The sequence below is a fragment of the Agelaius tricolor genome, unplaced genomic scaffold (genome assembly GCF_023055355.1).
Source record: "Agelaius tricolor isolate 1412-34295 unplaced genomic scaffold, bAgeTri1.0.p SCAF_9, whole genome shotgun sequence".
Lineage (NCBI taxonomy): Eukaryota > Metazoa > Chordata > Aves > Passeriformes > Icteridae > Agelaius > Agelaius tricolor.
The window spans coordinates 27,819,750-27,846,817 of NW_027269269.1; the positions used below are offsets into that span (position 1 = coordinate 27,819,750).

At 40.5% G+C, this 27,068-nt stretch overlaps 1 protein-coding gene and 1 long non-coding RNA gene across 2 annotated transcripts in view; one reads left to right on the forward strand and one right to left on the reverse strand.

Annotated features, from left to right (window-relative positions):
* Positions 1-24,413, reverse strand: part of LOC139593201 (uncharacterized) — a 123,993-nt gene extending 99,580 nt beyond the window's left edge. The window contains exons 1-2 of the long non-coding RNA XR_011680210.1: positions 24,280-24,413; positions 14,898-15,043 (exon numbers count right to left, since the gene is read on the reverse strand). This is a non-coding gene — a long non-coding RNA (uncharacterized lncRNA). The remainder of the gene's footprint in view (positions 1-14,897; positions 15,044-24,279) is intronic.
* Positions 598-27,068, forward strand: DPT (dermatopontin). The gene is made up of 4 exons (XM_071433898.1): positions 598-935; positions 11,677-11,802; positions 21,281-21,388; positions 27,002-27,068. Exons 1-4 carry the CDS (start codon positions 637-639, stop codon positions 27,066-27,068), a joined length of 600 nt encoding a protein of 199 aa, XP_071289999.1. The 5' UTR covers positions 598-636.

The window sequence follows — 27,068 nt, forward strand, 5'->3', positions numbered from 1 at the left end:
TCCATGCCAAGACAGAGTCTCAAGTCATTTGGGCTCCACCTTGCCTCCAACCAAACCAGCTCAAAATTTCTAAAGGAGTTTTTTCAACAGGAACAGTGAATTCCCTCACCTTGCCCAATTCTCTTCTTTCTAGGCACTGGCAGAATTATGACACACACATTTAGGAAAAGGATGATGGCCACATACACATTTAGGAAAAGGATGATGGCCACACACACAGAGGATCACATTTGTTTGCATGTTGGAAATGATGGAAAATGGCAACTTCAAATAGAGCTTTAATTTCAAATAAAGTAATTTCCAAACTTAACCGCTGTCTGGAGGATGAAAGTGGCATGCCTGTGACAGTTGTACTATGACATGTAGTTTGCTGTGGACAGTAGCTCTGCAGTGAAGGATCACAGATGGTTTGCGGTGGTGGGAAGACCCTGCTCTTAGGGACTGAAGTCTTACTGTACTTGCAGAATTCCACCTTAAAAGTAATTGGACATCTCTGTAGCTCAGAGGTTTGCTAAGCAATGACACACTGCACTTGGATTTGGAAACATAACATCTGGAAGCCAAATGTTAGAGGCAATATAAAAGGGCCAGCTCCACAAACCAGAGGGGCACTTCTAAGTCAGGAACATCTTCAGGATGGACATTTTCCTTGTCTGTGTGTTCCTGCCTCTGGTGACTGTGGCATGGGGCCAGTACAGTGACTATTATTATGGTCCCTATAATTATGGAGATAATGATGAATGGGTCAATGTGTACCGGCAAAGTTTCAACTTTCAGTGCCCGCATGGGCAGGTGATCGTGGCCGTCAGAAGTGTCTTCAGCAAGAAGGAAGGCTCTGACAGACTGTGGAACTATGCCTGCATGCCAGCATCCCAGAGCCTCGGTGAGCCGACAGAGTGCTGGTGGGAAGAGATCAACAGGGCGGGAACCGAATGGTAGGATAACCCCAGCCATCCCTGAAGGGCACAGCCCTGACAACCCCTGTGGAATGTGGGTCCTAATACTTTGGTCAGAGCAATGCAAATGCATATGAATGCCATGATAACCAGCAGGTTTTGCTGCCTTAAGACTCTTTAATCACAATGCATTGGAGCTGATCAGCATCACATTTGTCTTCTCTGTAGCAGTTTCTTGCTGGAGGGTGTCAGTGTCCTTCGGTCACTCACAACCTCAGCTGTGAAGTGGTTTGGTGTTGCTATTGTTTCAATGATGAGGAAAATGAGGCAAGCACCTACGGTGAGGAGAGCATAAAGTCCTTCTTGAAAAGTCACATTGAATCAGTGACTAAACTGGGAAACAAATTGCAAAACTCCTCACTTCATCCTCACACTCTGATCACTAGGAAAAATAATCTTTGTATTGCACTGGCTCTTTGCTTTGTGTTTTTGTTGCTAAGCTTTTTGGCTTAAGCATAAACCAATGCAGTTTTCTAGTTGTGCTGTTATTACAGAAGCCAAAAATCCACACTAACAAGTGATGACAGAGGCACATATATCTGCATGGTGATAGCAGAAGATCATGTTAATTCCCTAATAGCATCAGTTTGCTTAGCTAGACATTTTCCATTAACCTTGGAGGCACGGGTCATCACATAATGTGGAGACAATAATTTCTGGAAATATGTATAGCATTTAATATTTGGGCAGAATACCCATTATTTAATTATTTTCTGGGGTTTTTAATGAAATGGGAAACAGAGTATTGGACAACTGTGGGATGGAAATATTCTTTGGACAGAATGAAATGCATGCAGGAATGAGTATTTTCAAATATTTGAAATGGTTTTGTCCCAGAAATTGCAATGTGATTTTTTGGATTTTTTTATATGGGAATAGGTTAGCAATGAAATATGAAGTTTCTGCTTTTTAAATGATTCAAAATTTTGTTTTGAATTAATCATACTCTTTCATTTACCATGTGACACATGCCTATGGCTGATGCAATTGTTAAGGGAAAAAACAGTTGACCCTATGTTTAACTTTGAAATAAGAATTGAAAAAAAGGGTGAGAGCTGCAAAACAGGCAGAAAGAACACATTGTGATAATCCTGGACAACTTCTTCATTTTTAATATACTTACGCAATTTCTATGTATTGCATAATAATTTTGAATTAGACATTTCTTTCTGTTCAAAATAAACTTATTTTTTAACTTTCTAAAACTCCGTGGCAGCAATTGCTCAAGTTCACTTCTCACAAACAGGATAGTGTATAAGTCTATACAGACCATTTTCTTCTGCTATGTATCCATTCATCACTGTGCTCGGTATGCTCAGCATGACTACATCCACGGTGTATTATCTGAATCTTGTTTCCTTTACCTCTTAAAAAAATCTTTTCACTTTGTCCTCTTTGTTGCCTACTTTTTTTTTTCCTATAGCAAACCCTTTATTTTCTCTGTATTTCTTTTTCAACCCCTTTTTAATTGTTTATCTCAGTTTCTCTCCCTTTACTAGTTTTTGGAGTTATTTTAGTAATTCTTCACTAGCTTACCTTTGCAGTCCAACATCCTTACATTTCTCTGCCTACTCTGCATAGACCTTCCTTCCTTCCTTCCTTCCTTCCTTCCTTCCTTCCTTCCTTCCTTCCTTCCTTCCTTCCTTCCTTCCTTCCTTCCTTCCTTCCTTCCTTCCTTCCTTCCTTCCTTCCTTCCTTCCTTCCTTCCTTCCTTCCTTCCTTCCTTCCTTCCTTCCTTCCTTCCTTCCTTCCTTCCTTCCTTCCTTCCTTCCCTCCCCATTTTGCAAAGGTGAAATTGTGCTCGTAGTTACTTGGGCCATTTCCATAAATGCTGGTTGGATTCTGCAGTTTTCAATTTTCCACCCCCAGGGCTGAGCTAGTTCTATCAACAGTGCTTCATGGAGAGAGGCTTGCAGCATGGAAACACATCCCTGGTAATGCCAACACTGCTGCCCAAGAGCCCAGTGACTGGAGTGAAAGTGTAGGCCAGTGTAGCCTCAAATTAGTGTGATGGCACAGATACATCCTGAGGAAGGTTTGAGAATCCTGCCTTCTCTCTTGGCATTCTTACTTCTCATAGGTGTCCCTCTTCTCTCTCTCTTCCCCATCCACCTCACTGCTATTTGAAGCCATCCCCAATTCTAAAAAGATTAATGCAATAATCGAGTGGGATCCCAAATATGAGTCACCATATGTACCAACGGCTCCTGTTTGGCCAACTCTCTTCCCTGCTGATCTCCCAACAAACCAATCTGTTGGTGAGCAATATGTCATTCTCAGCTCAGCTGACACAGCACTCTGCTGGACTTGCTAGTACATTTTCCCATCCTTGTAGGATGGACTAAAATATTCCTTCTTCAGCTCTGTCTCACAGACTATTTTGTCTCACCTTGCACACCACATCCAGTGATGCTCAACTGCTTGTACCACCAGTAACTACAAGTCTGCCAAGTTTTTGCTAAAATTTTGCAGAATCAATTAGGTCTGAAAAGACTTGAAATCATTGAGTCCAACCTATGACTGAACACTACCAGGTCAACTGAGTGTAAACATCTGGTCTGTCCTTATACACTTCCAGGGATGGTGAACTCCACCACCTGTCCAAGCTGTGGGCTGCCAGCTTTTTCAGGAGTATGCTGTGGGAGCCAGTGTCAAAGGCTGCTACTCTGCTGCAATTGAGGCTTTTTATTCTTTTCCCTACCTTCACTGAGCAATGAGAACAAGCTCGCTGAATCTTTTGTAAAATCCTTTTTACTTAATAATAGGTAGCAACTATGCCTTTCCCTCACTCACACACCTTCATCCATGCTTTTGCTTTCAGGCTGAACATGTCTCCATTCTTCTAGTTCTCCTCTGGAGGTTTTGTATTCCAACAGTCCTAAGCAAGCACTGATCATACCTGCAGCTCTTCTCTGAGTTCCCTCTGGTTTCTCAGCCAGAACTCTAGTCAGGAAATCTAGTCTGGCAGAAACACCAAATTCAAATAACCCTTGACATATTATGCTTATGGCATTTCAAATTTCAAATGGTGATTTTCAAATTACCATTCCTGACTGCTGCAAAGCTGCACAATAGAGACAAACTCAAGAGAGGTTTCTTTAGAAAAGACAGTAAACAAAAACAAGCTTAGGAGAGAAAATGATGAGGGAATATAAAAGAGAAGAAAGAGTTTCCAATTCATAATTTTCTTTGGGACAAAATGACAGAAATGGATAGTGGGACCATAGGGATAAGAGAGTTGGGAGCAAGAGGGAACCACTGGCAGAGCTTCCTGGTAAATTTACTTCTTTCACTAACACTAGGGATTATACAGATTTAGATAATGAAACCATAAAACTTACAATCTTTCAAATATGAAAAAACTATCCAACAGAAAGAGGACAATGACACAGATCCACATTAGGCATCTAATGCTTAATAATGCTTAGTTTATGGCCTTTGCCTTCTTCCAGGGTCAATGGAGAGAACAGGTAGAGTACTCTCTGGGGCACCCCATCTCTTTCACAAGCAGACTCATGAAGACCAATCCCTTCTAACCTCTACCGAGAATTACCTAGTGGCATTTCAGAATATATCTAACTACGGTGCTTCACTGCATAAATGCATCCCTGAAGTTAATCATATATATTCATGCACTTCTGAAGAGATTATGTGCATTTGTGCTTTGCTGAACGGACAGAAGAAGCCTGTGAACCTGTTAGAAGACTCAAAGGGGAAATTGTGGCAATAGATTGGATCAGATGATCAGGAATGCCTTCTCAGCCTCATTAATCTCTGAATATTTTTTAAGTTAAGTACATGTGCAAAGACTTTGTTGAATCTGTTTTAACACCTTACTTCTTCAGAGTAAGGTTAACTATCTGCTAACCAAGATGATATTCAAAAGAGAGACAGCAACTGGGAGCAAGAACCAGTTCCTGGATAATTTGGAAATCCTCATGTCTGGAGTAGGGAAAAGTCTCCAGAGCATGTCCTGATTCTGCAGTCTTTCTACTGCAGAAGTCCTTGAGTCCTTCTATTCCTTCTAATTTTTATGCTGCAGCTTCTCAAAGAATCCTATCTTTTCAGGGTGCACAAATTTTATGTTCTTATCTCCATTTGTACTATAGAAATTTTGACCTTGTTTCAATATTTCACCACCTAAGGTCTGAATGATTGAGGGTGAGACTGTTCTTCACTGGTTTGTTGAATACTACAGAGTTGTCTCTACAGACAAGTCTCTGAACAAGGGTTTTAATAAAAGCTATTTTTCTTGCCGAAAACTATCATACCAAAAGACAGGGTTCACACAAACAAAGGAACAAAAGCTTGCAAGTGAAGACAAACAGCTCTTCCCTCCAGTAAAATAAGTTTGGTTTACCCCACATGATACAAATGAAACCATGCCATATCCTCATTATACTCCCAGTTAGCTGTAAAGCAAAAAGGAGAAGGATTTCCAGCCAAGAGCTATTTACTCCATGTTTATTACCTCTTTTCCTTGTTTAGACATCTGAGAAAGTGTTTAGATGGGACTTGGAAAAAACAGATATATAGATTCTCTCTCTCCACTCCCTTTCTCTCCCTCCTTTGCCCACAAACTAGGTGCAAAGACAGACTACTGAGCAAAGGATCCTCCTGTTCAGGTTCTGGCAGCACACCTTGGTATATCAGTAGAAACTATTTTTGTTCCCAATCTCCAACCAGTCCCCAATTTCAGATCTGAGGCTGTATTATATTACCCAAACCCAATAATCCAGCTGCTCTTTGAAAATGTTCCCATTTGTGCTATCTACACAAGCAAGTTAATTTTCTTCAGAGCCCTAAGTTTATGTTAATGGACTAGTGCTTCAAGTCCATTTAGCACAGCTGCAATGGACTGAGTCCAGAGGGAGCATCTGAGGAGAAGAGGAATGTTTCTGTAGAAAAGGAGGCCTTGTCAGCTACTGTCAAGAAGAAATCACCAGAGTGAAAAGGGCCTTGCCTTCTATTGGAATTAAATACATCACACTGCAACAGCCTTCCCTTGGTCAGAGAGAAAACAATAAGTCATAAATGCCCCCTGAATGAAAAAAAATATTGCTGAAGATATTATTACAGGGGCTGCCTTTGGCATGTGGTATAACAACGTCTCAGCACACCACAACAGATAGGGAACACTCCTTGAAAAATTGGCTTCTGGAGACTGATGTGGCCTAATCAAACACATAAAAGTTGTTCCCTCTGTCTGGGTGCCAGAGTTGCAAGTGTCCTGAGCTTGCCCTCAACCTATTATGTCTGCCCATTCACCTGTAACAGGCTGACCATTGAATTAGCTCTCATCACACAATTAATCCAATTACACAGAGGGAGGACATACCACCAAGATAACTCAGGAGAGCAGTATAGGGCCTCTCCTCCACAGGGACATGGAATGACACTCTCATGTTACTCTGTTATTAGGAACAAATCACCCTCAATGCAGCATGATCTGGTGCCCACTGAGCTGTGTGTCAGCCTCTGCATGGCTCTAGAGGGCTTCAGGGAGCATAATCCCAGTCAGTGCAGCAGGAATTCAGTGCATTCTCTAACAGCACTACTTCCTGCAGCTTAACTTGGGCTTCCCTCAGCAGATTTGTAATGAACAGGCTTCCTCTTTGGGTTCTCATCCTCAGGATAACATGGTGCTGATGTAGCTGAGGAACAGGGGGCCTCAGAGGGAGGTTTCCCACACAGCACCAGCATTAGGTGGGGCACAACACTCTGGGGCTTTATGTAGCAAAGAGCAAAATTAAGGTGGAGGCGTAAGTCTGAAGTGTCACCAAAACTGATTCCATTACTCAAAACAATTCTATTTTTGTAAGCAATGTTTGTATTCAGTCTGTTGAGCCAATGAGGAACACGCTTGGCTGCCGAGATTATTACTGATGTTCACACATAACGTGGCACAATTTAAGAGGAACTATAGGGTGAAACAGGTAATGCACGGATCCAAAATTCACATATGCATTTTGGGTGGGTTTGTTTCACACCAGCTCTTTTTTGGTCTCACAGATGAAAGCTCACTAGTGAAGAACAAAAGCAGTTCTGACCTGAACTAAATCTGTAACATGGATGCATGCTTTGATTGCATGCCATGACAGAACTCAGCTGTACAACACTCATTAACCAGTTCAGAAGAATATTTGGCAGAGGAGAGGTTTATCACAGGAATCACAGCAGGCCAGGAATGTCTCAGATACCATATCCCTGTTGCTACACAGAAGTCCTCCCAGAATAAGACTTTCTATGGAACGCTGCAGACATTTCCCACACCTGTACCCAAGGCAAGGGCAATTTCCCATCCAAGAGCACCTGATCTTTGCCACCAATCTTCTCACTCCCCCCCACCAACCAGCTCGCCTCCTCTTCTCCCAGTACCAGATCCAAAAGACAACTCTTCACACTTGGCAACTTGAGCCAACTAGAAAAAGAAAACCTACCCACTGCCAAGTTTAATCCCACACAGTCCCAGCCAGTTTCTCACGTTCTTCTGCATTCACCTTCTAAGAGGCATTTTCTTCTCTTCTTAGCAATGTCAAGATTTCAGGGGTGAGGAGAACCTGGTAAGATTAATTCTGAATACTCAACTATCCTTTATAGTAAAAGTGCTAAAGAGTGGGTCTTGTGAAAAAAATATTGACTTGGCTATAAATCCAAGTTCCTGAATCACTAGTTTCTACTCACCCTACTTACTTCAGGATTTGCTGTGATTCAAGAGTAGTGAATTCAACAGAGAAGGAAAAAAATCTGATATATTAAGTGTTGTTTTCAGATTAGTGCATAGAGCAACTGACTGAAAAGGTGTGTGAGGAGGGTTGTTTGTTTCCCTTGAAGAATTACTTTCTGCTTGTAGGAAAGTGGTCAGCTGGGAAAAAAAAAGGGAAGGAAATATTTTATATGACCTCACAAATAAGCACTCCAAGTTCTGAGAGCATCTCTTCATTTTTGAAGGAGTGTCTGGATTTTACTTGAAAACTAGAAAGATTACAGCAAATAATCTTACATTATCTCAAAGCTAAAGAAAAGTACTTCAACATCACTATTATCTTTTGGTTTTGCTAAACCAAATACTGAGCTTGAATAAAAGATTACAGGACCTTGTGTATGAGACAGAAACAAAGAGAGAGAATCGAATATGGCCTTTAATATGTATTTCAAATTTTACTTTGAATTACATTAAAACAAAAATGCAATTTAATTATAAAACATTACTTACGTCCAGGTACACTTTCCATCTAAGAAACTAATTTTTAAGGCAACACCAATTATATTTTTTAATCAAACTTATCATGAGAAGATAGAATCAGAATAAAAAATAACCACACTTCCTAAAATCTGGTACTTAAATATGAGTGCATATAAACATATGAGTGTTTTGCTAGCTAGGTTTGTTTCTCAATTCACTACAGAGAGAAGTCCATGAGTGACATCTCTTTCAAAATGAATCTTTCCATCACATCTACTATATTAGTAGAAAATAATGTGTCCTGTGAGAAACAAGGGCTCACTTTGAAAATTTAAAAAGGTTTATTAAACCTTGACAAAAATACAACAAAGGACTACATAAGGAAAAAGCTGCAGTACTGGGAACTGCCATCATAGATACCACATGGCCAGTTCATCTTCAAGATGGATGCCCAGTGTTTTATACCCCTGGGGGTTGCATCAGCCAGCTCTGGCTCCTCCCAAAGTCTGTCTGTCAGTTCTTCTTTGCCATTTATCGGTGGAGACTGCTTTTTTGTAACTTGATTGGAGATCAGGTGTTGCCATGCCACATCCCCTATGCACCAAGCTTTTCCATTCCCGGCTGCCCCATGCAAGGGGTGCGTGGCTCAGCTTCTGTCCTAGACAACCCCGGCTGTCTGATGGTCACAACACGGGAGGGGGGAAGGGAACCATGGGGAGAACAGAGGACGTCTAAACTACTGTAACATAACTGTACATCACTAAAGCTTTTCTTAATATTTACACAATAGTTATCTTTTAATTGCGAGAGCCAATCATCTTATTACCGTCTATAATGAAATAATCTCCTTTTTAATGCCTTTATTAAAAGAGATCAGCTCAAGGTTGGGAGGCTCAACAGGTCTGCAGTCTCACTGTCGTGGTCTCCCAGGAATGGGCTTGGAGGAAGTGGAAAGTGCAGCTTTGTCCACTAGGGAGCAAAGCTGAGGGTCCCAACACCGCGTTACAACTTTTGGGGTTGCCTCCCAGGGTCTAGGCTCTAGCCAGGGCCTCTTAGCTAGGGCGAGGGGCAAACAAAGGTGTCAGCATCTCTGCAGGCTCTGTACTTTGCTCCTCACGTCCAGACATCACTTTGATCTCTTAATTCTGTGTTGGCTCATTGTTTTTGGGGTCTTTTGGTAAATTTGGTGGGGATCGTCTCTCATTGCATTCTGGGTCTGAGGTTATCTGCATGTACTCCAATGTCTCTTCTTGCACTGTCCGAGAAGGGCCATCAACCTGGCTTTAGGCAGGGCGGTACTGATACATAAGGAGTAGTTAAGGAAAACGACTGGTGTTTACAATAACAGTAAGAACTCCACCCTGGCAGCAACTGGTCCAACCTGTACACTCTGCAAGCTTTTAAAAAAAATTGGCAGCTTTTTCTACTTATAACATATAACATGTCAGGAAAATAAAAACTTTAATAGGACAAAGGCAAAGAGTACAGGACTTCCCAGACTGAATGTCAACAGGTGGGAAGAGATAAGAAGGAAGAACCTCCCACAAAGACAAGTCAGCAGGAATATCAGACGTTGATCTGATCAGTGAGGATGGGAAGTTGCAGGGCAGTGTTGAGCTTCTGAGAGGAAATGCCAAGGAAATGGAGAAATAAAGTCCTCCCAACATTGCACCTATGCAAAAGAGCTAAAAAATCTCCCAGGGGCATGAGGACTTGATCAGTGCAAATGCAGATAGGAAGGGAGAGAGATGGAAGATGAGGCATAAATTTGTTGCTATTTTACACAGTTTAATGCTCATTTTGCAACAGGTAGAACCAATCCCTATACTGCTGTGTATCAACCATTCTTCCATCAGGATAACACCAATCATCTGCAGCTATCCAATATGTTTACTCAGAGTCTTAGCTGTATGTTCCTATGGCCTATGAGCCAAAAATCAGAACAACTTCCTATCAAACCCCTGCTGAAATCCTCGGAGTGAAAGCCAGAATGCCATACTTGGTGTGATACCATGGCAACTCAGAGTCCCCATCACAACTGAATTCTGAAGGTCCTTGAAAGAGTCTCACAAAGCACAACAAGTACTGTGGCCCCATCAGCATGGGAGATACAGGGACACAAACAAATGTAAATACTCTTGTCTGAACAACAGAACGAAGGGGAAGAGACAGAGAAGAGACCCTTCGGTTCAAAAATGGACGCTGAAAACTAGGCAGGGAAATTCACCCCTGCACTGGTCAAAATTGATCAGTTTTTCAGATTTGCATACTTCAGCCTCACGCTGTCTTTGCAAGCACTAACACCCCTGTGCACAAGTGAATGACTTTCCAAACACTAAACTCCGCTAGATGATGTGTGTTCCCTTCTGGGTACTTCAGGTCTTTAGAATAAATTATGAGGTCATTAAATGAAACTAAGATTTTTGGTAATTGTTATACATACAGTTACTTCTGAAAGTGTCTTTCAGATAGATCATTGTAATTGATTTTAAGAAATCTCAGAGAAAGTTTGCTACAGGTTTTCCTTGATGAAAGGAAAAGAAAGAAAAGGAAAATTGATGGAAGAAACAGCATTCCTATAATTTTCAGGATAGGGAAACAGTGAGGCCAGGAGGGTGCTAGAGAGAATGAGCGCCAGATAGCTGAACCACTGACCTGTCTGTTTTCATGGGCTCCATGTCTTTAGTCTCCAAGAAGCAAGGTATTCAAACTGATTACCACTTGAATTACTTTGGGTATCAGTGTTAAAGTGTTGAAGGGTGTGCAGACAGAGGCATGCATGCTTTGAGACCATGTCTATTCTGCCTGGAGGCAGTGATTCACAGGTATGATAGAATTATTGAGCACACAGAAAACATGAAGCAGCATATTTTTCTTTTGAAAATCCAGTAATAAACTTTGTGTGACTCTCAAAATTATGTAACATCTGAAACACAGTTTTCACTATGTGATTGCTATCAAATAATGATTTCATCATAAGCCAATGCTTTTAATAAAGAATCCCTTCTCCTAGAGACATAGTTGTGAAAGCAAGCAATTAAAAAAGTTAATGAACTTCTCTTTACAAATAGCTTCTCAAGCTTTCAAGCTTTTTTTTTTTTTTTAATTGTGGTAGAGAAGTAGTTGAAAAGATTAGTTCAATAAAACCCAAATCCTCAAATACCAACAGTCATAGACAAAAATACTAATGGACTATTTTGAAGTCAGTCTTATGATTTGTAAACAGTTGAGAATAATAACCAGAAGAATCTTCTTTCCTGATAAGCATACTAGAATGATTTAAATACTTTAGCCAGATTAAATAGTTTTAAGTGCAACATAAATGCTAAGACATTGGTTAACTACTGCTGCTTTCTTATAGAAAATTGTTACTCTATACACAGCAAGTGCAAACAGTGCTTCTCAGCACAAAGTCAAACCCTCAACTTGCACTCTATGTCAAAAATGCTGATGCTGTTTTGAGAAATGCTTGAAACTATCAAGGAATCTAATACCATGTTTTCCTTGTGTTCTCCTCTTTACCCTCATTATTAGGTATCAAACCTGCTCAAACAATGGGCTGGTGGCTGGTTTCCAGAGTCAGTATTTTCCATCAGTGCTGGACCGTGAATGGCAATTTTACTGCTGCCGCTATAGCCGGAGGTGCCCATATTCCTGCTGGTGAGTTCAAGCAGACACCAAACCTGTGATCTTCTTTCTCCCAACAATCCCTATCAATGCCTTTGGCTGCTTGACCTGTCAGAAACCGTGTCTGAAAAAGAGTTAACTGTGTTTTATGGAGCTAAGCATGTTATTTCCAGTCTGCCACAGGATTCTTAAGGATCCAAGGCTAAGGGAAAGAATAAGGGTGCAGTTACACTGAACAGCACAACGCAGTAGCTGGCCCTCAGTGAACAGGTCTAGGGATCAGCATCAGCCAAGCTGTGCTGGAAACCATGACAGAAGTCTCCAAAGTGGAGTGATATTTTCCTACTATAAATCCAGCATATTTACTGGAGTAGGAGCATCTCTGTGCTACACATTTGTGCAACAATGACTTACAAGACTGAACTTTTACCACTTACCTCAGAAAAAATATTAGTAGTGCATATGACTATGCTTTCTCTCTCAAAAATGTTTAAAGATCAAAGTCAAAATGAGCCACTGATCATAAACCCAGAAGAAAAACGTGGTCTCAGCAGAGTATCACAAATAGTGCTGGCGACTTAATGGAGACTGTGAAAAAATGAGCTGCGAATCCCAAGCTTACCAGTTTCTCTAAAATGCACCACAGGTGTGGTTTCTCTAAATTAAAACCAAAGACAGCAGCAGATTTTGTAGAGGCAGCTTGTATTTCTCCTGTCCATTCTGTTCAAGAGAAGCCATCATTTTATGCTCCAGGGTTACATTCAGCTTAAATTTAGCTATTTTCAGCGATACAAAGAATAACCTGTCTACATTTAAGAAAAAAGTAAACCTGTGCTTGAACCTTTTTCCACACCTCAGTTTTGAAGGAGGCTTCCCATTGAGATACATACAAACTGTTTATGTGCCTGTTGGCTGGCTGGCTACCGGCCAAACACAACAGCACTGCCTTGCTTTTCATCCTTCAGTCTCCTTCCAGCCAGGTGGAAAATAAATGTTTTTATTATTATTATTTTTAATGCCTTTAAATTACAGGAACTGTGTAACAAAATCTTTGAACATTCTTCTGAACATTCTTCTGCCTCCTTTCCAGCAGACATTGCCTGTGTATGTTCCCTACCTGGGGGCTTATTTACATACCTGCCCAGGCTCTTCCCTCTGAGGGAAACTCAGACTTTTAAGCAGTTCTTCCAATCTCTTGTACTCCTCTAATATTGCATACATTTTCAGAGAGACAACAGAAATCTGACATTTTTGTTATTGTTGACAGTTCTACTTCCCTCAGATGTTGTCTTGACAACTGAGAACAGCTTTGTCTCTGCTTTGCAAGTTGGCATTCAGAGTAAGGCAAATCGTAATGAAAATGTTTGAGGTTACTGGAGTCTTTGGTTTTCATCTCAGCTGTGTACAGACTCCTATACTGCCCTTCTATTTCCAACAGTGACAACACTCCATTTTTGAGCTTAGAAAGAAAGCCTTATGTAGTTCACCTGCAGTTCCATGCAGAAAAGGCAGCATTTCAAAAGCAGGTGAAGCGTTTTTCCCTCTAAGGAGGGTAGAAATCCCATGTACTCACATTCTTCTGGGAGGGGAGATCTGTAAAACTGGTAGGAAGCTGTGCCACTGGCTGATAGGAAACTGTGTCACTGGCTTGTGAAAAGCTTCTGGTGCATAGTTTGTGATTATGGGTTCATTAAAAAAACATTCTGCCTCTATAGTTAGCAAGGTGTATGTATATAAGCTATTTCCACATACAGTTATCCAAATTAGGATGTTAGGGTCTGGAAGGACAGACAACTAGATGGGTTAAAATATAATGGTTTAACAGGCTCAGAGGGCAGTGGTTAAAGGTTGATACCCTGCCTGGGTGCCTGTCCTGCTTAATATCTCTATCAATGATCTTGAGGAGGCAACAGAGCACATGCTGGCTAAGTTTGCATATGACGCCAAACTGGGGGGTGCAGCTGACATGCTTGAGGGCAGGACTGACTGCCAGTTCAGTGGGATGTAAAGAAAACTGCTTCTTCTATGAGGATAGATTGCCTATTGACGGTCCTTGGAGGCTTTCAAGACTGAACCAAATAAAAGCTGAGCAGCCTGGTCTGACCCTGTGGTTGACCCTGTTTGGAGCAGAGAGCTGTCGCAGAGACTTCTTGAAGTCCTTTTCCACCAGAGCTATCCTGCAGTCCCACATAGAACGACTTTTTTACTGGAGGACCCACACCACACAGATAAAGTCTTTCCTCCTCCAAAACAGCGGTCTCTTTTCTATCATTAGCTAGGAATGGTTTCTTTTCTGGTTTACTCTCTTTCCCTGCCTAGACGGTGTAGTAGTACTCTGGGCAAGTACTGGTAGTTGCCAACATGAACTTCACCAGGGGAGTGTGAAACCCCATACTTTGGACTCACTTTTACTCATAAAGTCACAGATGTGACTAGTCTGAGTTATTAAATTTCAGTGTACCGAAACCAAACTTCCTGTCCCCTAAGCCCAGGAGATCTCATTCACAACATAACTTTCCTTGGCATTTCCAAGTTATTGTCACAAGACTTTGCTCACACATCACACTTCTGGTCTGTATCTTGCAATAGTTAACATGCACTTGACAGGAAGAATATGTTTTCCAAACAAACTGCAAATTAGTTCTGGGCTACCATGAGTAAGACCTCACATTGTATATGCATGTGAGACACAACAAAGATGTGTGTGTGTAGTGTATCATTATTTATTGCAGCTTCTGCCCCAAACGATAATAGTATTTGTTCTGTTCCAGGAACTCATTGTAAATAAAGTAACAGTGGAGAACTGGCAATCAACATGCTGCTGACTCCTATTTTTTGGTTGGAGAGGCTTATTTTCATGCAAAGGCATGAAACATACTACTTCATTAGTATATGACTATTACTGGAAAAGTAGTACCAGGAGAAGTATGCAATGATGGTGGTACTTGTGGATCATTACACAGGAAAATCTATATTCAAAGAAAATCCACACTGCAGAATTTCTCAGCAGCCTTGACTTTTAATGTGTAATGTATCCTTAAGTATGAAACCAGATGTGGTCAGAAATGCATTTTAAAGAAAACTGACAATATTGAGGTGTGACAAAACTGTTTCAAATTAGCTCTCACCTTGAGTATTTGATTCCTTCCTCTTCCACTTGTCTCCATACAGGCCTCTCTGGTACATATAAAAGCAGTAAACCAGCTGATCCTTATGTATGGTTTCTCTTGTCTCTTCTGCTTCAGTACTACATTCCTCCTGAAGTGAGATGACCCTACAATGAATAAAGACAGGTTTTCCTTATGTGCATGAGCCATGCAACAGAATTGTTAGAATTTGCCCTATTTTTTACACCTAGAATATCCCTGTGTTTTTTGACAACTGCTAGTATTTGTTGGGATACAAATTTATAACATCATCATGCTGACTGAAACCAATGCTTTGTCTTCACTTTGCTTAATAAAATGACTGAAGTCAAATACATGTGGAAGGACTTTATTTGTTAGGATTTATATTCTTATCTTTGAACCCAGTAGTTCTGTTTCAGCTAGTCCTCTCACCATTAATTCCCAGCTTTCCTCTGCAGTAAGCTCATATTGAAAATAAATTTAATAATCTTTTCCAGTCTCATAGTTTTGCACTTGCTTTCTAATTTTTTTTACAAGTACTTAGTTTCCCTCTTCATTATGCCAAGACTTGTCATGAATTCTGCACATTTTTAACATACTGAAAATAATTAACATTCCTCACAGGAGGCAGAAAAACTCCCTTTACTTTACCTGGCTAGGGAATGCTACTGATTTGCACCACAAAGGAAGCAAATTTATCACAGATGCAGAGACAGTGTCACTAAGTGGTCCCATTAGAGCTCCGATTTTTCTCTTTGCCAGGAAACTAAAGCTTGACTCCATACTCTGAAAAGCAAACACATGTCACAGAGCAGCCCCAAGTCTGCAGACTGTTTATGACTGTTTCCCTTCTTGAAACAACGAGCAGTTTAAATGCCAGAAGGTCTGTCTGGAGCTGTGGCTGTTCTCTGTCATGGTGACACTGTCCAGGCAACAATTACATTTCCCAAGAGTTATGGAGTTTAAAGCACTTATTTGCTTCCTGACTCAACTTGCCACACAAGACATATTGTAAATGATGTGATCCTATGCAGATTTCTCAAAGATAACCAGTAGCAGAGGTACAAATCCAAGAGGTGAACATCGAATAGATGTCATGGAAACATGCAGCTCTGGACAACCCAATTCCCCTCTCCTCCTTTTCCATTGTTAAAAAGGTATTTTACTGCTGGGGGAGGTTGATGATTTTTTTTTTTTAATTTTTTTTAGCTATTACCCATCAAATACAACCTTGAAGTTCAATTGGCAGGACCATCTTCCAGAGACATTTTAGGAGAAACACATTTGATCTGACATTGGAAATCTGGCCAAGTTATTTTGGACATATATTTCTTGAGAAGCAGGCACAAGTTGCCTTGAGCTCTCTGCTGCTGCTTGTACCTGCACTACACAAGCTCGTGCAGGCCTGGAAGAGCTCTGGTCCCACTGTGCCAGCCTCCGGCCTTGTGGCTCCTCAACCCTGGAAGGGTATGTGGCTTTCAGTGCAACACAGTGGGAACACAGCAGCAGTGATGTGTCTGTGTGAATCTATGGGCTCAGAGCCTGGAGCCTGAGCTCAATCCCAAAACACATGACATGGCCTCACAAGAGAGCCTCTCATCTCTAGAGGAGCTCCAGGACACCTCTAGTTCCCTGGCAGCTTGGCAATCTGGGATTTGTACTCAGAGCAGTTGCTGGAATTTCTGTAGACAGCTTACTAAGACCTTCTTTGGCTTTTCAGCTTAGGATGCATATTTTAAAGCAGATGACCTCTGTCTTCCACCTGGAGGAAGAGTTCAAATTGATTAAAGAGGCATATAATTCTGATGTTCATTGAATGTAACTTGCAGGCTTGTGGCTCTTGAACAAAATTTCTCCTTTAGGAAAGACATACTCTTGAAGCACTTGTAAACAACATCTGAAAGTAAGCCCATAAAGTAAGGAATGTCAGGAGACACTCCTTGTCCTCAAATGTCAGAAAGTTAATGTTAAAGCTTATGTCTTCCTCTTAAAATGAAACAGCTCTTTCTTTTGGCTGTGGCATTGTTTGAGGAAGAGTTCAGCCACAAAGAGGGGAATGAAGGTTAAAGAGAAGCCATTCATCTTGTTAGCATTGTAGTTGCACAAGAAGTGAACAGCGTAAGATATTCCAAAATCATGTACTTTTGATCAGGGAATAAGTATACTCCACAATTGGAGACAGAAACTGTTCTACCACTGACTATCTCTCATACTTTAAAAGACTAATTTCTTTTGTCTGCATGGCATCTGAAAGCCAGGCATACCCAGTTCTCATTTATTTCTTTAATCAGCAAGTTGTACATATTAAGGCTACCAGTGTGACGATCTTCTTATTGGTAAATAATGGACTCATGATAACTATTTCTGAAGTCAATTGTGAAAAAAGTGCCACAGATCACTGTAGATTAGTACAAAACTTTCTTCTCAGTGCTAAATGAGTAACTCTGTGTTTTCTATTAATCTCTACCATAGCAATTCTTCACCATGGAAAATAAACATACAGCTGTTTTCAGATTAAAATAAAAACAACAGTAACCCTGGTAAAGAATTAATGCCTTTTTTGAGTACATATCCTACCCTGAGCAAGATTTATATGATTATAGTGAAATACATCAGAAAAATGTAGGGATGGTTGGAGCAATGTAAAACACTGAAAAGATAAACCATTCCACATCAACACTATTCTAGGTAAAAATGCCATTATGAAAATATCTTTTTCTGTCAACTTTTCCTGCTCACAGGCCAAACTACATACACCCCTTATCATAAGATTTCCTTTCCCAGTTGTGAACACTGAATTCCCTTCTTTCTCCTCTCTCAACAATGTCACTGGTGCTTCAAGTGTCTTGTGCCCAAACATCATACACCTGGTACTATCCAGAAGTAGATTTGAAAAGCTGAACCAGAGTTCCTGTTTTCTGTATTTTCTTGCAAACAGATCATACAGACTGAAAAGACTACCACTTGTTAAAGGTCTCACATTACTCTTTTCTCCCCTACAAGTCCTTCCCCAAACTTAACACCTGTGTGTGTATCTGGGTTTGACAAACAATTCTACTAGATGCACCCTGCTGGCCCCTACCCCTCAGCCTTACAAATTACTCAGTGCCTAGAGACCACAATTGCTATAACACACATCTTCTCACAGCTGCTTTGCCAGCCTCTTTCCAGGGGCCCCCTGTCACCTACCCCCTCAGGAACCACAGGCACCCTGGCTTGGTCATACAACACCCCAAACAGCAGCAGCAACTTTGGACACTTGGCAATTCCCAGGTTTCTCACTTCTCCTCTAGCCCAGTTCTGTTTTCTATGAGTTCAATGCCAGAAGTGCTTACAGGGCACTGTGAAGGTTACTATGGATGGCTATTCCCACCTGAAAAGCCCATGCGCTGGCAAATCCTCACTAACTAAGGGGAAAAGTGTCTCACACTCATTTTGTCACTCCTCTTGGGTACAAACCATACATTGCCACACATGGCTCACAAATGCTACCATGTCAGAAAATAAATTATGTGTCTGTAGGACCATGGTAGGCTGCTCACAAGTTGATATGCACTTGGTATTCATTAGTGACTAAAACATTGAACATTTTCAGTTAAGTACTTGATAATAAGGGTACAGACCAAGCTACAACAAAAACTGACAGAACCACTGTCCTGTGTCAGGCAAACCACTTTGGGAAGGCCCTCAATGGGTTCTTAAATGACCTTTCTCCCTTTCATGATGAGAAAACCACATACTGATTATCCCTATGCATTAAACACAAGGGCATCTCTAAGTGCAGACACATTTTGTGTAAATTACCCTCAGGATTCCAAAAATAGAGATAATAGAAAAGGAATGGGACATACCACAGAGCCCTGCTACATGGATGATCAATTGCATTTCCTTCTAAAGAACACGGTGCAAGCCAGACAACCTTGAAATGCATGGGCTTAGGGAAACAGTTTCAGAAATGAGTACAGCAATCATCAAAGAGAAATTAATTAGACAGACCACACAGACTCATGTGAACTTGAACGATGCTGTCATAGCACTATTTATAATTCTTCTCTTCAGAACAAAAGTAGCCCCTAAGCACCTGCCTATGAAACAAGACACACTTCCAGAGCAGCTCAAGTCCCCAAATAATTTATTTTTGGTGATTGCATAGATTTGCTTTTTGAACATTTCTTAGTGGAGGAGCCTTAAGAGGCTGCATGGTAATGTGGAGAAGTTAATACAGAGGGAGGGGAAGATGACAGCAGTCAGAAAGAAAAGAGAGGGAAGCTAAATGAAGACTCACACTGCACTTCAGAATAACACTGCATGCCTCTGCAAAAGGTCTGTGAGACCACAGCAATTCAAAAGTTTGTCATCAGATTTATTTTTTCAACTGAGAGGCCCACGAAAGAAGTTCAAAGAACTGACTCTCAGTTCTGTTTCTGAGTAGAGAAAAAAGCAGCTTTTTAACCTTGTGTGGTGCACAGTCTTATCTGCCCAGCACATACCACTGGTCAAGATTACAGAACATTTTCCTTGCTGAGTGCCAAATACAGATGTTCTGAAACACATTTGGTAGAACATATATAAACACATGTCTTAGAGGTTTCTCATAATAGTAGCTAAACAAAGTGTCAAAACCTGGAGTTGATGGGAGAATGCAAAATTAAATGCTGGTCCATAGCTGGTCTTCATTTTTAAAACCTTCTATGACCCTGGATTTTCTGAACATGCACAATCAGACACTCAGGCTTCAAATTAGTAAACTAAATATGGGCACTCTCCTTTGGCTGAGTGGGCAGTGTTCATGGTTTCTTCTCTTTCTCCTAGTCTTCATGACCTGTGAAATACTGCTGTTATTTCTTACCAATGGCAGAGCACCACAAGGGCTTTGCACATCTGTGTGTCCTTGGTCAGAACTCAGAGAACAGACACAGTGACCAGGCCTGACTTTCTGCTTTCCAAACACACTCTGAGATGGGTGTCCTTGTACTTTAATGTCAGAATCTGTGTGATGATTTTCATGGCCAAAGGAAAGGAAGCATGAGAACAAGATATATTCAAAGAAGTTGACTGATTAGACTTGAGGCTCTTATAAGGTCATGCTTGAGTTTCATATGCAGACACATTTTTCATTTGTTAAGGAAAAATGATTTATTAGGAATGATGTTCTAACTGAATGATCTTTCCCATTCAAAAGCTGAGCATGACCTGGAAAGCAACCTAATAGCCCAGAGTACCTCAGTTTTCAGGTAAACTTTCTGCTTCTGAGTTCTCCAGCAGTTATAGATTTGAGCTCCAAATACACCCAAAGCACCTAATAAAAGCTCAAACCCATCCCAAAAACTATATTCCTAGTGAGTAAAGTATTTAAGCCTGTGCTTAGACTCTACTGAGTTAACAAAATGTAAACATGCATGAGTGCTGGCTGGAATGCGCTTCAATCACCTTCAAGCATCATTCAAGTACTGCTGCTGGGCAGGATTAAGTCAGAAAAAGGTTGCCAGGATTTCTGTAAATGTGTCTTAACCCTGTTAGTCTCAACAGGAGCTGGGCTGTTTCCTTCCACAGGTTCAGCATCTCCCTCATGGGGAACCTGATGCTTCTCTTTGCTGTTTCATAGTGAGGCTGACAACTCCAGTAGGAGCACCCATGTAAAATGGTGTAATACAGGGAGTGCCAGGCTTCCATTCAGACTTCAAATATAATGTTGACAGAAAGTACTGGTCAAGCTTCCAGCCCCTTCCTGAATCTGTTCATTATGTGTAAAATGAATTGCAGTATTACTTGCCTATTTCCCAGGGAAGCAGCAATCTTAATTTGGTTAATAATTGAATAAGCACTTTGAGGTCCTCAGATCAATTACACTGCACAAATACTGTTCAGGCCCATATTTTTACATTATAAATTGGGCACAGAGAGGAAAGAACAAAGAGTAATGGATTAATTGTTACATTCACTTAATACAATTCATACATGGATAAATGCTTAGTGTTGTCTTACTTGGCAACATTTACTGCGGTCTACAGCTGCAAACCAAAGAGTTTCACAAGAGGAAAATTTGCTGGAGCAAATCCCTGCAATAAAGACATAAGTAGTAGACAAGTTTTATCTTCTTGTTCAGATTGCTTTTATCCCAGAGCTGCAGATGTATATACATATATTCCAATACTGCACTTTGCTCTTAACTGTTGTAAAGTTGCTGAATTTTATTCAAATAGCTACCTGAATTAGTGGCATAGAGGAGAAAGGCAGTCTCGTGAGACTGCATCTTGTAGTGCTGTTAAGAAACAAGAACTTTCAAAGACGCAGGAGAAATCTACTAATTGAATTGTAGTCATTCAACTGGACTCTTCTATAAGATGGCAAATTATATTATCTTCTTTTTCTTTAATGTAAAGGTTAACAACAGAATATCCAGGACACTATGGAGAAGATATGGACATGATGATGTACACTTACGACTATTACATCCGTGGGGCAACCACAACTTTCTCTGCTGTGCACAGGTTTGCTTTTCACATGTTTCATTAGAAACTTTAAAATGCCTGTCTTTTCTATTTCCCTCCAACAGAGCATGGCTACACACCATCTGCTGTGGTACTTAGCAAAGCACTAGGAATTCTGGGGACCAAAGTTCACAGTACATATGATTCATTGTCCAGAGTCGTGCATCAGGAGCAGAGCATGCTAATGGGGATCATTTGCCATGTCCATCTGAGCAGTGAAAAATACAGCAGTGGTAGGTTGGGCTGAATCTGACCTTCACCAAATGCAACAGATCTTCTGTATGCTTTCTCACCTACCTCTAGTTGGAGCATATTTCATTGAGCTCAGTAAAAACACCCTGTGCCTTCAGGGAATGAGGGACCTATTTTGGTCCACTTTTCTTTGCAGAGAAGCAGGGAATCTGCCAGCATGCAAAGTTAATACCGTACAAACTGCGATGTGAATGCTTTAAACTGCCCAGTCTATTTCAACACAATTCTAACAGATTCCAGCCACTCCAGGAATTCAGGCTGTGCCATGCACCTTGATCCCTTTCCATAAAATGAGTTAACTACATTTTATTGATCAGTTCTGGTCATTTCTTGGCATTTGCTAGTCCTCTTGGGAGAGGCCCTATGGCTATTAAAGTTGTAGTCATGCAAATGGATTCACAATTGTTCTGTCCAGTTAAAAAGGAATGTTTCTCCCTTTTTACTATGCACAACTGCAAAGTTTTAAACTTTGGGTTTAACATAAATCCCACACTGTAGTCTGCCTAGGGCTACACAGATCCTAACAGAGCAGGTTTAAGAAGAGTATGAGCAGTCACTGAAACCTGATTGTGGGAGAGGGATCTTGATTCTTTTAAGCTGCCCTCTAATTCATCAGTAGTGAGCTATTTCTTTGCTGATGTCTTTTGTTTGGCACCTCAGCCCAATATATTAAAGCATTTGTTATCAAGCAGAATACAGACAGCAAGGTAAGGAGTGCTGCAATGCTCTGCCAAGATGGGCTACATGAGAAGGGGGAGAGAAGAGAGAAGTGGGAGTTTAATGACATCAATATTTCATGTGCTCTCTAATAACACTCAAAGCAGCCAAAGTGCTTTTGTCGCTGTAATGTTCTCAGCTTGCCAAAGTTCACCATAGGGATCCCTCAACCTAAAATAAGGAGGCTTTTCCAGAATGACAACATATTGTAAGACCGCTACAGGTCCATAACTATAATTTCCTGGCTAAAATACATTATCCTGTTCATTACCAAATGGAAGCCATGTCTGCAAATTCTTCCAACAAGTGGAAGAATAACTTTCATAGATACTTGACTCAATGGTATCTATTTATTGCTTTAGATAAAGAAATTACAAGGTCATAAGGGACAGCCCCGTTCTGGGCTTTTCATCTTAAATATTTCCCAGTGCTATCCTTAATCCTTGTTCCTCATGGTTGTGGCAGAGAGTAGGGGAAATAATGCAGACAGTGCATTCTTCTGCAGCTGGAATCCAGACTCCATCGCATGTGGATGTCTGGAATCCACAAAGACAGGCCTGGAAAGCAAAGCAGCCAAGGTAGCCTATGCCTCTGAGCAGATTGCTGTCTCTGGCTGCTAAAGGCAGCCTTCAGAAGAGGGTGGCAGTGGGGTGACTGGAGCAAAGGCAGCGTCATGAGAACGTACATTGGGAGTAAAGGTCCTCACAGGACCACAGTGCCTGGAAGAGGAAGAAGCCACCAGCACACCTTTGTCCTATCTCTGCTCTGGTGGCAGTCATACACCTGCAACATTAGCAGGTTGAAACTACAGAGAAAATATTTTACGAATTGCAAACTCGAAAAGTTTTCTGTACCAATGAACTTTCTGGTCCTCAGCTTTCAGAACAACCAGAAACCATTTGTGTTGCCAAGAGAATGAAGTGAAAAAAAAAAATCTTGCTACACCAGTTCAGAATTCACATTCAGGCTGTAACACTCCTCCTGAGCAGGATGAATCACAAAAGTCAGCAAATTTGCCATCCTTAATGATTCTTTGCAGCTCATGAAGCAGAATAGGAGCAGGAAAAGGTCTTCTGATCTCAGCCTGCCTGGAGCATGCACATTTCCACTTGTTTTTGTGAACATTTTTTAATTCCTCTTTTCAAGCACATTAAACTTGTGTCCCTACTATTTAGTTCATATGGACAATGTTCTTGAGCTAACAAGAGGCAAGAAAAAGCCTCTGAACGTATTTCAGTTAAAACTTTCCCAATCACTTCAAACAGGTAGGTATTTTTAGACTTCTTCAATAAACTTGCAGAAATCATATCTTCCCTTCCTACTCTCTAAGACATTGCATCAGTGAGGCCACTGTTTATACAAGGATATTTGAGACAGCATGTGATGCTTGTGGCAAAGGACAAAGAAAGTTTAGAATGATGCTATCCCCACCAACGCTTCTGTAATCACTGTCTGTGAGTTTCCATGCCTGTGTAGCAGGAAAGAATGAAAGAGTTATTTTTGTAGTTATTATCAAAAGTTTTAACTGCTTGTTTGGGAAGAACAGACTTCAGATGTGGTTACTATTTACATTTTCCAGTCTCATTTTAAATAGGTCAAAAGGAGAAAACAACTGTCTATAAAGCAAGACAAAAGCAGCTGGAAAGAATTAGAAAAGGCCTGAAGTATCTCTGGGAGCCCATTCAGGAGTGTGGTGATAACACTGATGCAGACAGGATGACCTAAAGACATAAATAAGGGAACATTTGCAGGAAAGGGCAGTATCTGTATCAGACAGACTGATACAGTCAAATTTCAGAGAAGGATATGGGCTATCTGAAGAAGGCTGTAAACAACTGAAACTGCCCACATACACATGCACATTTCAAACCCTTGGCAAAATAGCTTCCAAAATTAAACCCACAAACCGAACAGCATAATACCTTCAGCCTGAGCTCTGAAACATGCCAGGTCATGATGGCATGACTTTCTGGTGGAGCATTGTTAGGTGGCTGTGATCTGGTTGGAACAGTCTCCTGGTCCAGAGAGCACTACTGGAACACTCACAACCCAACCTGCAGCAAGTACATTGGACAGGAAGGTGGGAATTACCAGGTGTTCTTGGAAAGAGCCACAGCTTGTCCTTTGCTATGTAGTATTAAAATAGCACATGAAGGCTGTCATAAGCTCGTTTCTTTTACAAAACTGTTCTCTGCTCCATTTGTTTGGGTCATCTGTATAGCCAGTTACTTCTTAACTGCTCAGACATCATCACTGAAAAACAAATCGACAGCCAGATACCCCAACAGTAAAGTATGTTTGAAATACCCAGACAAGCTGGACATCCACCAAGCTCAGCTGAGCTAAATTATAGGGTATTTAAGGTCCCTAATATGTTTCATATGACCAGTGAAAGAGGATTTTGTCAAACTCAATCTGAATAAGAATTCACAGAATTTTTTAACTTAATTGGAAACAGATTATTCAAAAATATTTGGAGATAAAAGAAATTTCTCTATACATCAAAAATTCAAATCTGACAGGACATGACAGCTGGAAAGCTAAAGAGACAGTTCAATATTGATTCCCAATGCCAAGGAAAATGCATTAATTTAGCAACTGGGAGGGGATGACACCTACTTACTGGTGTTAAGATCTGCAAAGGCAAGTTCAGATATATTCTGCAAAGGCAAGTTCAGATATATTCATAAGGCAATTCCTGATGGCATCTGCATCCCCATTGGTAAACTTTTAGGAGATCTACAAATTGAAACAGGCTGATAACTACTGAATTAAGCACACAACAGCAATAGTACAAAGTAATTGCCTGCATCCTGAGAAGCTGGGCATGTATGCTTGAATTCAAACACAAGTAAAAGGAGAAAAAATGGTAATATGCCATAAATGCATCAACCATGTACATATATGCTAGTGTCAGCAAATCCAAGCTGAAATGACAGCTTCAGAAATAATTCTGTTCCAGTATTTTAAAGCATAATATTAATTCAGGTGACTAAAATACATTTCTTTTAAAGAGCTTGACTTTTAATTTCACGTCCTATTTTAGAAAACCTACTTGATCTAAGATTTTGAGCTAAAAGTCTGTCTGACAATGGGTGCTATCTTAGCAGACCTTAACTTTGACCGTATAATTCTGTTTTCCACAAAGATATCCTCTTTATTTTTTTATCTCTCTTGGTAACTTAGTGAACAAAAGAGTAATAACTGTCCTTGAAAAGCATGCACATTGACCAAATAATTTTAAGGTTCATTCTTAAAATAAACCTAAAAATGAATCTTGCATTTCATTAACCTTTGGTAACAATTTTACAAGGAAATTACAACTTAAAACATCTAGGAAAGATCTAAAGAAAACCAAAGCCAAACTATATAACTGTTGCATCATACTTGCTGATGAGCATGACACAGACCCAGTTCCAAATGACCCTCAGGATAAACTTGTAGCTTAGCAGCACAGTAAATTTCCAGTTAAAAAACCTCAGTTAACAAAAGCTGCAGTGAGACATTTTATACCTACAGGGTAGATACAAAATGTATACCTACAGGGCTTAATAGTCAAATTAGTCTTATTCCAGGACAGAGTCACCCAGTCAATGACACCATTTGAGCACAGTTAATACCAAAATCTGGGCTCAGGGGGTCTCAGCACATTCCCAAGAGGCAGCAGTCTGGCACCAGTTTGGTGGAGGGGTCTTAAAATGCAAACTCCTATTAAATCACTCATTACCAACATTACCCATCCTATGCCTCATCTTTAGGACATCATCACTATTAGCAGAATTCAAGCTTTCAGAAACCTCTTGGAGGACTAGCCATTACCAATATAAATGACAACTGTCATCTGCAAGGATTGTAGTTTGGATCTAAATTCAAGTTAGTCAGTATCAAGCTGCTTAAATTCAACATTCTCTTCACAGCAGGACTGTATTTCATCCTCTGATCTCATGCCTATCTGTCAAAGGAAAATTTAATGCACAATAAGCTACAGAGGAAATTAAATTTGTAGCCTGTTGTGACTATTGGACACTAAATCACTGGCCTCCACTATTGAATCCCACTGCTCCAGTCAGGCTTCCTACTAACAGTTGTTAGGTTTCCTATCGCTCTCTTGAGAGAGAATACCAATCACAAACTGAGAAGAGCACAAACTCTCCTTAAATTCAAAAATGTTACTCTTCCTCACATGTGATTTGATCAAGGGTGAGAAATCAATATTTGCTGTATGGATAACTCCCCTCTTAGACATAGCTTAAAATCACCCAAGTACTATTCACCTTTTACACATTACTGAACAATGTATGACATGACAATAACTTTTGACAGAATTATCCTTTTCCTCTTGGTCACTGATTAAAAGTCAATTCAGGACTGATCACCATCAGGATTCATTGTCTTCAGAGACCTACTTATTCAGAGAGCTGATTTTCTTATCTTGTAAAGGAGTGTAAGGGAATTGTAACTATCACACATATTTAATGTTCTTTTGGGTCTTGAAAACACAGAGCACTCAGATGAAGGTCAGTTAATGGCAGACGGATGTTTTTCTTGCCATACCAGTACCTGGTATAAAGTTACTCTTACTTGTATAGCATCTTGTGCAGTTCTGGCTCACTAACACCTCTCTGTTGTCTCTCTTTCATGCAGGGATCGTCAGTGGAAATTTATTGTCTGCAGGATGACAGACTATGACTGCCCATTTCAGAATGTTTAA